General features: G+C 46.6%; 1 protein-coding gene across 9 annotated transcripts in view; it reads left to right on the plus strand.

Moving 5' to 3' along the window:
* The window catches only part of KIF1B (kinesin family member 1B), a 138,937-nt gene extending 125,450 nt beyond the window's left edge, over positions 1–13,487 (plus strand). For all 9 annotated transcript variants that reach the window (XM_081201347.1, XM_081201350.1, XM_081201351.1 and 6 more), the window contains 9 exons: positions 381–442; positions 1,026–1,171; positions 2,208–2,447; positions 3,124–3,195; positions 3,500–3,621; positions 4,556–4,708; positions 5,969–6,161; positions 6,729–6,847; positions 7,270–13,487. In XM_081201347.1, the coding sequence (XP_081057473.1) occupies positions 381–442; positions 1,026–1,171; positions 2,208–2,447; positions 3,124–3,195; positions 3,500–3,621; positions 4,556–4,708; positions 5,969–6,161; positions 6,729–6,847; positions 7,270–7,312 (1,150 nt within the window). In that variant the 3' untranslated portion in view covers positions 7,313–13,487. The remainder of the gene's footprint in view (positions 1–380; positions 443–1,025; positions 1,172–2,207; positions 2,448–3,123; positions 3,196–3,499; positions 3,622–4,555; positions 4,709–5,968; positions 6,162–6,728; positions 6,848–7,269) is intronic.
* The last annotated feature ends 1,122 nt before the right edge of the window (positions 13,488–14,609 follow it).

Genomic DNA, 14,609 nt, shown 5'->3' on the forward strand with positions numbered 1-14,609 from the left:
TTTAGTGTAATGAATTTGTAATGAATTCCTCCTATCTGTAGTGTGAGAGCGGGTGGCATATATATTCATGTTTAGGATATATCCTATTTATCTACAATAAGCCTGGAGTGGGGAACCCGTCATCCTCCAGATACTATCGGACTACAACTCCCATCAATCCTAGCCAGCATGGTCAATGGTCAGGGATTAGAGCTCCCTCTGTGTTTTATTTAAACTAGACCTTCTCATTCAGAACCATGAGATTCTGGACTCTGCTGGCTGGCGCTGATGGACCTTGTAGTCCAAAATCTTTTGAGGGTACCAGGTTGGTGAAGGCTGCTTTACCTTCTTTATATCTGAAAATATTATTTTATTTCCTCTGCTTTATTCTGTGCAAACAGCAATCGAGTCACTGGGATCTATGAGCTGAGCTTATGCAAGATGGCAGACACAGGAAGCCCAGGTAAGAGGAAAGCACAGCTTTCCAAATTATCATAAAAGTGTGCAAGCGGTCACATTCATCTTCGATGGTTTATTTGCTATATTTGTTTATTCTGCAAAGGCACTTTTCATTTTTTAGAACGTTCTGAAGGACAGGGTGGAAAAGGGAGAAAAAAACAATAAGCAAACTGAGGCAGCCCAAACTTTCATAATGTTACATAATGAAGTGATATAATGACCAGATGGAATGGCCAGTGTAAGACAGTTCTTTGGGGTGGGGGGAGCTGCAAGCTTCTTGGCCCCAGCCAGGCCAACAGAGGAGGCCTCCCTTGTTGGCTGCTGATGAGAGAGGAGGAGCCAAACAAATGTCAGCTGGTCCTTATCAGGTCGTCAGAGAGGGCTGTGGTTTTACCTGGTTCAGCTGCAGCCAGGTGGTGCTATTTATTGTGTGGGAGTATGACAGGGAGGAAACAAGGGAACGACTGAGATGGCCAAGAGTTTTGGCAGGAGCACGAGGTATGGCTTGTGGGGTGAACAGGGAGTGGCGATGTCGGCTCCTGACTATGAATTCCTTTGGGTGACTGTTGAGCCATTTCATTGCTCAGGGATGCAGAGGAGGAGGAGGAAAGTCCTGGACACTTCTGTGGCCTATGTCCGTGGAGAAGAGAACCTGGCCGGGTGGAGGCCCCGTGGAGACAGCCTCATCTTGGAGCACCAGTGGGAGCTGGAGAAGCTGGAGCTGTTGCACGAGGTACGTGTTGAGCAGTGGCCTCAAAAGAACCAGCCTTTGGGATTTCTGCAAGGCCTGGCTTTGTCATTTCCCACCCACCCGTGAGATGTAGTGGCCAAAAGCTGCCAGTTAAGCTCCCTGTTACTTATTTAGCTGCCTTGTAATCTCCACATGCTTCCCTTTACTACTTAGCTGTTCTGATTTGGGGTCTCAGTCCCCGAATCCTTGGAACAAACACTGTATGTGGTTTGGCAGGGAAGTAAGAAGAGTTTGTGATGCAAAAGTCAGAGAGAGGAAGACCACCTTGGACACTGGAATGGCTTTTCTTCAATTAACCACACCAGATGTGATGTTTAAGTCAGCTTTATTTTGGTTATAGCAACAGCCACTGGGGAATGAATTCCAAAGGCCTCTGTTGACAGATCAACTTCTATAAGCATACATATTAACAGATCTAAGCATGTGCGTGCTTTCTAGGTCAACAGGCAGAGGTCACAATTAGGTATTTAGGCAATGAATTTATCAGAAGAGCAAAAAGTAACATCACAGGAACAGAGGAAGAGCAAGGCCATAAACCTATCCATCAATGTCAGCAAATTCCTTCACATGTCTTCACAGATGTCTTGATTCTTTCTACATCATCCTTTCCCCAACATCATAGAATTATAGAGTTGGAAGGGATCCCACAGGTCATCTATTTCAATCCCCTGCAATGCAGGAATCTCACCTAAAGCATCCAGGGCAGATGGCCATCCAAATTCTGCTTAAAAACCTCCAAGGAAGGAGAGCCCACCAACTTCCAAGGGAATCCATTCCACTGTTGAACAGCTCTTACCATCAGAAAGTTCTTCCTGATGTTTAGTCAGAATCTCCTTTCTTGTAACTTGAATCCATTGGTTTGGGTCCTACCCTCTGGAGCAGGAGAAAAGCAGCTTGCTCCATCCTCCATGTGACAGCTAGATATCTGAAAATGGCTATCATACATCTTAGACTATCTATCAGTGTATGTATCAATAATTTCTCCACTGCAGCTGATACCATTTCTCTTGCTCTTCAGGTTGAGAAGACTCGCCACTTCTTGCTGCTGCGGGAGAGGCTGGGTGACAGCATCCCCAAGTCCCTGAGCGACTCGCTGTCCCCCAGCCTCAGCAGCGGGACCCTCAGCACCTCCACCAGCATCTCCTCCCAGATCTCCTCCACCACTTTTGAGAGTGCTGTCACGCCCAGCGAGAGCAGCGGCTACGACTCAGCAGACATTGAGAGCCTGGTGGATCGGGAGAAAGAGCTGGCCACCAAGGTACAAAGCCCATGTCCACAATGCGGCAGTTGAATACCAGAAGGTGTCATGGTTTTCTTCTCTGAGGAAGGTTAATCCCAGAGAGCACCCAAGGCTACCCCACAAACATCCTGTCTCAGGAGGGAATTTGAACCCAAGCCAGCAGCCTTTTGTTTCTACACATCCTGTTGCCACCCCTAACTTTTGAATACCTAAAACCAGCAAAACACACAAGCTGCCCCACTTGCTACACAGCTTTGGAGGCTTATGTGGGTCTGAAACATTTTTGCTCCTGGGGTGCGAATGGATGTGGTTAGCTAGCGTCTGGCATTAAATACATGGAACCCTCTTGCAAAATCTTTTCAAGACCACACATTTTTTTTCTGGTCTACAGGACAGTGGAGGCTGGTCCACTGGGGATTAATTGGGCACTACCCCCCAAAAAACTCAGCAAGCTCCCATTTATTTACATCTGCTTAGAAGGAGGCTCTGCCTGTCATAGACTCTATGTCCACTTGTTGTAGCTTTCACTGCATTGTGCTGTACCAATTCTGAGGGGCACCAGCCACCACTGCAGGAAGACCACATTAGACAGCCTCCCAGCAGACCCAGCTGTGGGTTAGGTTGAAGGCCATCTGCCTCCCATCTCCTCCTTTGTCCCCAGTACTAACAGAGATGCTTCTTTCTTCTCTTCTAGTGCCTGCAGCTTCTTACTCACACTTTCAACCGCGAATTTAACCAGGTCTACAACAGCATCAGTGATTGTAAGGTAGGTTTGCAAAACGTTAAGAGGAAAAATGCAGGACATTTAGCACTGGGGTGGAAATGCTCAAACTAATACTCAGCAGACATTGAAAGCATGATGGATCGGGAGAAAGAGCTGACCAACAAGGTACAAAGCCCACGGCAGTGTCCAAAACACTGAGTTTGAAAACCCCTCCTATCCAGTGTCCTGTGAGATTTCTTGGGCTTTCTGTTTGACCACCCCATGCAGTACTGTTCTTTTATTTTTTTATTAAAAAAATCATGGCAGGCTCTGTAGAGCTCACTGCCAGTCTCTTGTGTTCTTCCAGCTGTCCGATATCTCTCCAATTGGGCGGGACCCGTCGGTATCAAGTTTCAGCAGCGCCACCCTCACGCCTTCCTCGACCTGCCCCTCCTTGTCTGACTCAAGATGCAACTCAGTGGATCAAAAGTGAGTTGGTGGCCACCAGTGATACATGTCCTGCCTCCACTGACAGAGGCAGGATGCCCCTGAGTTTTCTGGGAACCACAAGTAGGGAAAGTGCTATTGCCCTCAAGTTTTGCTTGAGGGTTTTCCCAGAGGCATCTGGTTGGCCACTGTGAGGACAGCATGCTGGACAAGTTGGGACTTCGGACAAATCCAGCAGGGCTCTTCTTATGAGCTGATAGATGTTTCTGTTTCTTTCTTCTAAGCTTCTGTCCCTCAGTAGGCAATCTGCAGTCCTCCTCAGGCCTACTGAGCTTTTCCTCTGGTCTGTGAACTTATTTCACTCTTTCCCACTGGTCATTACTTTCCCTCTGCTAGTCCTGGTACATCCAGGCACTGGGCAATGCTAGGGCCTCGGGGCGGGGGGTCCTTGAATTGCTAGGGAAAGGGCCAGACCTCAGTGATAGAGCATTGGTTTTGCATGCAGAAGGTTCCAGGTGCAGTCCCCAATGACATCTCCTAGTAGGGTTGGGAAGAGCACCTTGAGTGAAGCCCTGGAGAGTCTCTGCCAGTCAGTGCAGACAGTCCTGAGCTAGATAGACCATTGGTCAGGCTTAGTGTAAGGCACCTTCCTATGCAACTAGGTAACCGGCTATCTTTGGGCAGCTGCTCAAGAGGTGGAGCTAGCTTATCTGATCATGCCCATACTGCTGCTTTTACGTCATTATTTTCTTTCTGCTTTTCATTCCCATGTAGATTAGTGTCTTGAATAGAAGCAGATGCTCCCAGTCTTTTTGCAGAAGAGACGGGAGAGGCTTATACATATAAACCTAGTGGTTTGGCAATACAAGCCAACCAGACCAGTGCCTGAATTAAGCTGATTTCTTTGATTCTTCTGCCTCTCCAGCTCCTTGCTTTGAATGACAACCATTTGTTTTTCTTTCTTAATTAACAAAAGGACCCCAGAAGCAAATTCTCGAGCCTCCAGCCCTGGCCCAGAGGGGGAGCCACCCTTCCAGCTGATGCCACCCATTGAAGCCTCTTACCTGGCGAGAGCAGGCAAAAATGAGTTCCTGAACCTTGTTCCAGATATTGAGGAAATCAGGCCTGGGTGAGACATTCACACTGCAGTAGCTGCTAAAAAATAAAAACCCAACACATGTTCCAGAGCCAATAGTAAAGCAATAGCTACCCCTTTAGCACTGGGGTAAAGGGAAGTCTTCTTCTGCCTCTCTCGTCTCCCGTGATTTTTCATTCCTACACTGGGGTGTGTGTATGTGCACATATATGTGTGTATGCAATTTGTATCCATATATGTCAATGGGATTTGCAGTCAAGATTATTAGATTGATAGAGTGATTGCCCTTCCTTCCTCCCCTAGTAACCCAGGGTGGCAAAAAGAGACACAATTTAAAAGCAACGGAAAACATTCTAAAACAGATTTAAACATTCTGAAACCAATTATGATTAAAAACATCTAAAAGCAGTTACAGTTTTAAAAATTCTAAAAGTAACTACAAAGACATCCTTCCATCCATTGATCTCAGAGTTGCCACAAGAATTCTCTTGCTACCTGGGTAAACAGGAATGCTTTCAGATTCCTCTTGAAAGTGAATAACAATGGAGACAGCTATACCTCACTAGGGAGGGTGTTCCATAACTGGGAAACCACCACTGAAAAGGGATGTTCTCTGCCTCAGGCCTTGGAGAGCTGCTGCCATTGAGCACTAACACTCCTGGGCTAGGTAGACTCAGCATTCTTGAGTTAGTGTCAGGCAGCTTCATTTAACATGCAGGTGGGGGAACTCAGGCCCTCCTGGTGTTCTTGGACTGCACTTCCCATCACCCCTAGCAATCTGGCCCGCGCTGTCTAGGGCTGGTGGGCATTAAAATCCAATGAACACCTGCAGGGTCACAGGTTTCCCCATCCCTGATCTGACATTGCCGAAGTCCAGCCACTTTGAATGGCTTGAAGGTAAGCCTGGGTGAGAATGCATGGCTTAAATTGAGGCTGTGCCCTCCTGGGTGATGGCCAAGGTTCAGAGATGTTGGTAGTTGTAGCTCAGCAACACTGGGAGGGCCACGTAGGTTCCCCACCCCTGTTCAAAATAGTGATGGCTCTGCTGGCTGTTTCAGGATGGTGCTCATGCCTTGGCCCAGTTGCTGCACTTCATTTTCAAATGAAGGTGCTTGGAGAATAGGTGTAGGCAGGAGAAAACATTGCTGAACTTTGCCAAGGAGTCTAGAAGGAACCATCTGGCCCTCTTGGTCTGTGAGCAGTGGATTCACTGCAGCGCCTGGGGCCTCTTGGAACCCATCTCAAGCCACCTCTGTGTCCTTGAATGCTTTTCTCTTTGCCATTTCTTTCTAGCTCTGTGGTCTCCAAGAAAGGCTACCTGAACTTCAAGGAACCGCTCTCCCCATCGTGGGCCAAGCACTTTGTGGTGGTCCGGCGCCCCTACGTCTTCATTTACAACAGTGACAAGGACCCCATTGAAAGAGGGATTCTCAACCTCTCCACGGCTCAGGTGGAGTACAGTGAAGATCAAGAGGCCATGGTGAAGGTCAGTTGAATGGAGGGTGGGGACACTGCAAACCTCCCACAGGATGTGGGTCTTTAATGAAAGGGATAAGATCAGCTCCCCAGAGGGAAAGGCCTTTTCAGGCATTCATTTACACCTGCCAGGATGGGGTTGAGAAGGGAAAGAGTTCCACTTTCCTCCCATTTATGTGTCTTCAGGAAGAGGTGAAGGAATAGAAAACCCAGGGGGAAGAGGGAATGGAATATCTCAAAAGATAGCATGGCTGGTTGGTTGGCACTCTACACTGCAACTTTTTATTGCAATCCCCACATGTGCTACAAGAATGCAGTAGCAGGTGTTTCTGTACTCCTTTTTCCTAAATCAAATTGGGGTGATAAGGCCATGAGGGTGCTATACCCCCTCACACACACTCTCCAACACAGATCAGAAAGGATTTGTTTTGGCAGAGCCATTTAATCCACCCAAATCTTGGCCACTGGGAGACAAAGATGCTGCCCTTCCCTGATCCCTTTGCAAACCGGGTATCAAATAGCTGCTTTAAGGGCTTTTGAGGATTTGCTGAGCGACTGCTTGCCTTTGTGATTCTAGACACCCAACACCTTTGCCGTCTGCACGAGGCACCGCGGAGTCCTCCTCCAGGCCATCAACGATAAAGATATGAATGACTGGCTGTATGCCTTCAACCCACTTCTTGCTGGCACGATACGGTATGGCGGGGAGCCTTCCTCAGCCCAAGGGCCACCTTCCCTTGTGGGTAACGTTCTGTGGTGGGTGGAACCAGGCAAAAATGGGTGGAACTGTGACTCTTGGGTTACATTCCAGTGACAGAAAATTCTGAGGTTTCCATCCACAGGCACAGCTCCATCCAGGCAAACAAGAGGTGTGATCAAAGTTCAAGGACACATTCCAGCCAGGCAAAATCCCTTGACAAGGGTGCAGGGCAGGGGGCAGTGAGTGGTGTGGCCAGGAGGTGGGATGTGGTCTGCAGGGAATGCTGAGGGCCGGGTAGATCCATATGTGGCCCCCAACCCTCAGATTCCTTGTTCCCACAGTGAGAAAAGAGGGTATAAAAATGAGTGCTAGAAAGAGTTGCAGTCTTGCTTATTTGCTCCTCCTTTCTCCCACACAGGTCCAAACTTGCCCGAAGACGCTCAGGACAGCTGAAATATTGAGTCTCTGTGGGGTTCTCACCCGGTTCCCCAGCCCAAATCTCTTAACACGCCTTCTGATATAGATAAAGCGTTACCTCTCATTTCTCTGTGATTCTTGAATTTCTCTCTCTTTCCTTGTATGCAACCCTGTGGCTTTAACATTCCTCGTCTCTCTCGCTGTCTCTCCCCACCCCCCATCCTCCCTTCAGCACTTTCTCCAGCTATTCTAAACCCCACCACCATCTTTTTATCACCCCTCCCCATGCACATACCTGTGCTGAAAATATTATTAGTAGCATGTGGCCAAACTGAAGAAAGTAACAAGGGGGAGGGGAGTGTTGGTGGTGACTTTCCAATTTATATGCACGACTTTTTTGGGCAAAAAAAAGAAGGGACACCCCCTTTTTTGTTTTTCTGGATGCCCTTTTTCTTCATTGCAACTGACTTTGTGCTACTCTCTGTGATGTGTTTGTCTCTGTCTGGAATACTTTTGTTTTGGAAGTCTCTGCACTGCTGCTGCTTTCAAGGCGAGGTCCTCTGCACATGGGCGAATGCAGCTCTTTGTCCACCCCCTGGTCACACCTGGAGTGCGACCAAGATATTTCAAATCTCCTTTTGTGAAAGCAGACTTGCTGGCAAATTTGGACCACTTTCCCACCCTGCCTACTTTGGCTTTTAAAACTTGCTACTTTTAATTTTTAGATTTCAGGGCCGCCTCCCTGCCTCACGGCTCACGAAGTGACCACCACCTTTGCCCATGTCATAAAGGGGGAAACTGCTACAGCCAGACAGGGCTGACCCAAGACATTTTGTCCATCCCTGCCCCCCAACCATTCCACATTCAGAAGGCAACTTGAATCTTTCTTCAGTGTTGGCAGGACCAGGCCATTGCATCTGCTGGCAGCAAGCTAGCTTAGAGGGCAAGTAACAGGCTACATGGCAAGCACACACACACACACACACACACACACACACACACACACACGGCTCTGTTCCCCCAATACATCTCCGCCACTTCCTGCCCCCAGTTGATTGCATCCAATGTTAGTCCTACTCAGAGTAGACTCACTGAAATTAATGGACACAATTAAGTAAGTTGATTTCAATGGGTCTGCTCTGAATGGAACTGTACTGCTTACAACTCTCGAGCTTCGGCTGCCTGAGGCAGCTGCCTCGCTCTGCCTATTGGTTGAGCCGGCCTTTCCAAGCCATCACTTTTTGGAGTGCACCAGGCTCTGCTTTCTTCCCCTTGGCCTGTGCGTCACTCAATGCAAGCAAATGAATGAAACTGCCTTTCAGATGCCTTCAGTGCCCACGTGCAAAAACCGTGCATTGCACGGGGAGATTGAGATTGGTGGTTCCTGCCCTTGTGGTCTTGCTGTGTGCTGAGATGGGCCCTCATTGGCCTGAGCACATGTGTCACAGGCCCAAAGATAGCTGGCTGAGCTGTGAAAATCCAGCTTGGCCAATGCTGGTCCCTTCTGTGCCAGAGTTCTTCAGTAATGTGAGCCTGGTCCTGTCGTTAGGCAGAGCAATTTGACCTTCACAGGCAGGTGGTTTTTGGTGGGGATGGGGCAGTGGCAGTTAGGTTAACACAGAGGACAGAGCTCTGGGTTTGTGCCCACATGGGCTGCTCTGCTGCCCTACTTCCCTCACGCACCATGAACGACACCTACAATCCCCAGCTTCTGCACATAGGAAATATGGAGCGAGTTGTCCTTTGCTTCAGGCAGGATTATGCTTCCGGCCACCCCCATTTTCCCATCTGTGTCTCTCCAGAAGGGTCCAGAAAGGCGCAGCTTAGCTGTGCACCAAATCTCCAAAAGGTTAAACCTTCCCCCACCCCCCACCTTCCACTTTCCTCTTAGTTGGATCTATGCAGGATATCTCTGATGGCTCCTTTAAGAACAGGACAAGGGCTTTGAAAATTGGGATTCAGTGTGGTCGTATCCTCTTGGAAGAAGGTTTTTTTTAAACTTTGCAAAAACTTGGCTTTTGTGGGGTATTGCTTTAAAACCCACCAGCCCCCCAAACAAATAAGTAAATAAATAAATAGACTCTTTTAAAAGACCCAAATCATTATGCACTTTTTTTTATAAAAAAAAAAGCCAAATCAAGATAACCTTTGCCAGCCTGGTGCTCTCCGGATGTTTTGGATGCCAACTTCTACCAGCTAGCACAGGGCTGATGGGAGTTGTCCAAAACATATGGAGGGCACTAGGTTGGCAAAGGCTGAGATGTGAGCAAAAGAGCTGTATTGGGGTCCTTGTGCTTCAGGAAGACGATTGAAACAAAACGAGCTCCCTACACCTCTGCTTTCTGCTGTATACAAAACATATAATCTGAACTAACAAACCTGTTTACATGCTTTCCCTTTTTAAACATTTTGTGTGTCTGAGTAGGAGAGGTTTTTAATTTAGGAACAAATGTCCCACTCTGGAATTCTTCCCTTCACTCTGAAGATTGTAAACATTTTGGGCAATTTGGTAGCCAAGGTAGGTTCACTTTATGCTGGCATGAAGCAGTCAGTCTCACCTACGTATACTGGGTTCTAGGTCTCCCTACATAAATCCTCTTGTTCTAGATGTCTCTTAGCTCTAGTTTTGTGGGAACACCGGGTGAGATTTTTAACTAGTGTTTGGGGCTGTGCCACTTGAGATCACAAGCTGGGGCCCTGCACAAATAGATGCTTGTGCCTATCAAAATAGTTCCCTGAACACAGAAAACCAGAATATTCTAACCCTTTCCCCTGACATGCTAGCTTTTGGCATGCTTGGAATTATTTTACATGGAGGAGCATTCCATCTTGCAGGCCTGTGTCTGAAGTCTGGAGCTGTGCAGGCAGACCTCATGCTCTGTATGTAAGAACCACAATCAAGCCCTTCTTGAGCTCCCCACTAAGATTCTAAGTTTCTCTTTCTTGTGAGGTGAACTTGTGTTGTTAGGCTGATTTTTCTTCAGTGGGGCCATCTTTGCCCTCCTCTTTCTCCTTTCCAAGCTGGCTTTTACTCCTGTGGCTCACTGTGATCAAGGAGGTGATTTAAAGAGCAATTTCAACCTTGTGGTTCAGAGGAACCAAATTTGCATGTTGGCATTTTTTTATGCAGCTTATAAAAGCCATCTAGTTGGGGGTCAGCTCAGGGAGGACGTTTACCTACAAACCACAGTACTGAACAGAGACATGCAGGCTTTAAGCACCATAGGATTTTTTTCAACAACAGAGCAACCTCGCTGCATTATTTTTTGGGGGTGGGGGAAAAAATGTTTTGGCTTTGCCGTGTGACATCAGGGAGTGCGCAGTGGTGCAGCGCCAGGACAGAAGGGGCTCTCTTTAACATTACCCTCCTCTCTTTCTCTCTCTCATATAACTAAGTGCTCAGGTTGGAACTCCTCCTGACACTTTCTGTGGGTCTTGTGTACAACCTCTGTGCAGGGAAAAAAGGGACCATCCTTGGAGGCCCAGATCATGGCATGGGGTCTGTTTGTTCAATGTACTCTGATTGTGTAAGTCTCAGCATAGTGATTAGCGTTCCTTATACAACGGACACACTCCTCACTGCCAACGTGTGTGCGCATCGATCGAGGCTGCTGGTTCAGGAGCTAAGCCGATTGTGTGATGGTTTTAATGATGGACTTAAAAGGTTTTATGTGGGGTGCTAAGTTGCCATATCTGCTGCCTCTGACCAGTAACAAAAGTGGGGCGAACTGTGTGGAACCAGGAAACACCCCCCAGGAGGACATTTCCTGGAAATATTATGTGTACACTAAGATAACTTTTTAATGTATTTGTTTTATTGTTTAAACTCAGAACAAAACTAGCCTGCAAAGTCTTTGCTTTGGGAGGGAGGCCACTATGGGTGGACTATAAATACAGGGGTTATATATAAGCATTAAGGGGCTCTTCTTAAGCAGGAAGAGCAAGTGGATGGTAGTGGAAACCAGGTGTGTCATAGCATACTCATAAGCTGGGAATTGTAGTGTCTTATGTAAAGGTCATATGTCTACTAGGTCAGCTTAGGTTGGTTTATATATGTAGCTCAGGTCGGCAAGAGGGCAAACATCCATTCTAAGCCACTGCTGCATTGGCCATTACAAGAGCAGAGCTATAATCTGCTTTGGAAACAAAGTGACACAAAATTGCTATTTTTTCTTTTCACAGCCAATCCCTGGTCAGGCACTGTGAGCAGTCCCTTGCCCATTATAAAATAGTTCCTCTTGGCCAGATGTCCCCCAAGCAAACAGAAATGAAATGTTTCCCCTTGCATCTTAAATTTGGTCCCAAGTTTTCCAAATTCCAGGAAAGAATGTGAACTATGGCGAAAGGAGAGGGTGAGAATCCAACCAGAGAGGTGCCGAAGCTCTGTTCACTGTCCCAGTCCTAGAGTCAGCCAGCTCTTAGGACCCGCCTACCTTCTGGAGGCTCTGCCCCATGCCATGGGCCAGCCAACCCACAGAGCATGGGGCTGCAAACATAGAACAAGCTTTGAGATCACCTTTTGCACCTCCTGGAGGGATTTCCACTTTTCTCAGTCAAATAAACATTTTTTCCCTAATGAAAGAAAAACTGACCACACTGGGAGCCGTAATGTTGGAACTTGAAAGTCATATATATATATTAGTTGAATCATAACCTTCTGAACCTTTTAATATGGGTTTTTGTTTGAAGCAATGCACTTTAACCTTTCAGGCCAGTGTCCCCATTCAGGATGTTACAGAAGGGGGAGGGGGTGTCAGGCTCCAAACCTGTGGGAAGGTTTCTCCAAACACCCCTCCCACAAATCCCCCTGAGGGCATTTCAAAGCAAAGACTTTATTCGCTGCTGCTTTACTGTCTAATAATTTACAGGGAATATTTAATTTGTTTTTGTTTTTAAAGTATATATAAAGTAATGTGTATTTATGCATCTGTAGTTTATTGCACACTAAAAGCAGGACATCCTCTGGGCTGATCTGCCCCTTGGCATGTTCTGCTGTCACTTAATACTGTCTATTACTGCCTATGCATCAAGTGGTACAGTCCTCCTCTGCATTAACAGCTGGCTGGATTTTTGTCATTCTCTTGGTTTTGTTTCTTTTTAACATGCTGCTTTAAAAGAACGGGAATAAAACTATTTTTTTTGCTGCTCTGAGGGTTTTTTTGTGAATGTATGTGAAACTGGACTTCACCTTGTGCATGTGGGTATCGCATTACTCCACGATGGCTCACTTCACCTTCACCTTCACCTTCACCCTCGACCTCCTGCCTATGTCCACGGACCCGTCAGTCCTTCTGACGTCACAGGAATGTATCCAGATTTGTGCTTCCTTATACTAGAAACATCAGCCATTGGTGGGGGGTGGGGCAGAAGCAGACGTTTAATTTCTTTGGTTCAGGAGGCCATTTGCGAGTTTGAAGTGCAGCCACTGATGACCAGTCTGATAATACTTGAAAGAAGTCTTGTGGTTGTGCTGGTGTTCGTTTTAAAGCCTGTACCCTTTTTTGTTGTTGTTGAGCAAGAGGGACAGCCTGTGTCTCTTGGAGAAAGGGGAGCAGTTGTTCTGCCTTCTATATGGCTGATTCGTGGCCCTCATCCAGGGAGGCTCTGAGTGACGTCTGCTAAAGCTAGAGAAGATTACATGTGCTCATCCCACCCAGAACAGTTCTTGTGTGTTGTTTTCCTTCCCCCTATTTATTGACAACCTAAATTCCATGTGCTTTCCGCATACACGTCTTTCTCATTGGGCATTTGTATGTTTAAGTGGTTCCTTCTTCCCGATGCCCACAGACAAACATGCGCCTCGTCAACACAGACTACCCCTCCACCAACCACAGTCACCTGCACAACATAGGTGGCTTTCTGGAACCGATCCCTTACCCCTTCTCTTTCATTTTTTAAATTAAAAATCAGTCTTTCCCTGGTTGAAAGGAATACATTCACAACACTGTACTTTTTTTTATTAACTGACTTCGTTTTGTCTTTTTCTGTTCCTTCCCATGTTTTATTTTGTAAATATATCTGATGTTCGGAGCTTGGGTATACAAAATGTAAATATAGTTCATGTATTTGTACTAATTCTGATCCATCTTGCTGTATAGCCTTTAGGTGTGCAATGCAGATAACAATATCTAACTCCGTGTATGGTAACCTTGCACCACTGAACTGTTAGTGAACGAGGTGAAAAAAAATAAAGATTAAAAAGCCAGTGGATTAAACAAATTTCAGCTCCATGTGTCTTTTCTTACCTCCCTTGCAAGAGGCTATTTGGGCCCCTCCCAATTGGTGGTTTTGTTTGTTTGCAGGTGTAGCCTGTAATTTATTATCCGGGGCTTGAATGCACAATGACTCTGAAAGGGCACCAGATTCCCCCTCCCCTATACCAAGAAACTAAGTCCATCCTGCTAACCTGCCCAGCCCTACCTTAAATAGCCATGAGACATAAGCAGAGCCTGCTGGTCAGGCCAATGGCTCATCTAGTCTGGCAGCATCCTAATCTACAGTGGCCAATTAGATGGGGTGGGGAGGGAAAGAACTTTCTATACCAGGTTGAGGTCCTTGGAGAAACCATGGAATATAAATGTAACAAATGAATTAATTTAAATAAGTAAAAATACATCTGGTATCACCAGCCTGAGGTCTTCACCTAGTACTGAACTTTTACCAGAAAGCTCACTCCCAGCATTCAGGACCAGTAGAACTGGAAAAGCTCTTAACCTCTGCTGGCTTAGTACTTGGTAGAGCAGTGCACTTTTGAAACCACTAAAAACAACTGAGGGAAGGGGAAAGAGAATGTCCATACATGTTTTTATCTGCTCTTCTTTTGTAGCTATTAATATGAAAATAAACAAAACAAAGAATAGTTATGATTAGCCATCACTCATCATCTTGGGACTTGAAAGGTGCTGCAGTGAGGATGCTAGCTACACCCTTAACACAGTGCAGTTAAACCATGGAACTTGCTCCTACAGGAGACAATGTTGGTCTCCAAACCAAGTAACTTTCAAAGAGGATTAGATAAATTCATGGAGAGGGCTACTGATGACTATTGCTCTCCTCCAAAGTTGCTGGAAACCACAAAAGGGAAGAATGTGCTTGTGTTCAGGTCCTGTTTGCTTACTTCCCTTAACAATCAGTGAATTAAGTTAGGCTGAGAGACTATGACTGACCCAAAGTCACTGAGTAACCCTGGTCTTCCAGGCCCTAAGCCAACACACCACTACACCACATACCGGCAAATCCAGGAGACCCAATTACAGTGGTGCCTCGCAAGACGAAAAGAATCCATTCTGTGATTCTCTTCGTCTAGCGGTTTTTTCGTCTTGCGAAGCAAGCCCATTGACT

This window comes from Podarcis bocagei (assembly GCF_964188305.1).
Source record: "Podarcis bocagei genome assembly, chromosome: 7".
Taxonomy (NCBI): domain Eukaryota; kingdom Metazoa; phylum Chordata; class Lepidosauria; order Squamata; family Lacertidae; genus Podarcis; species Podarcis bocagei.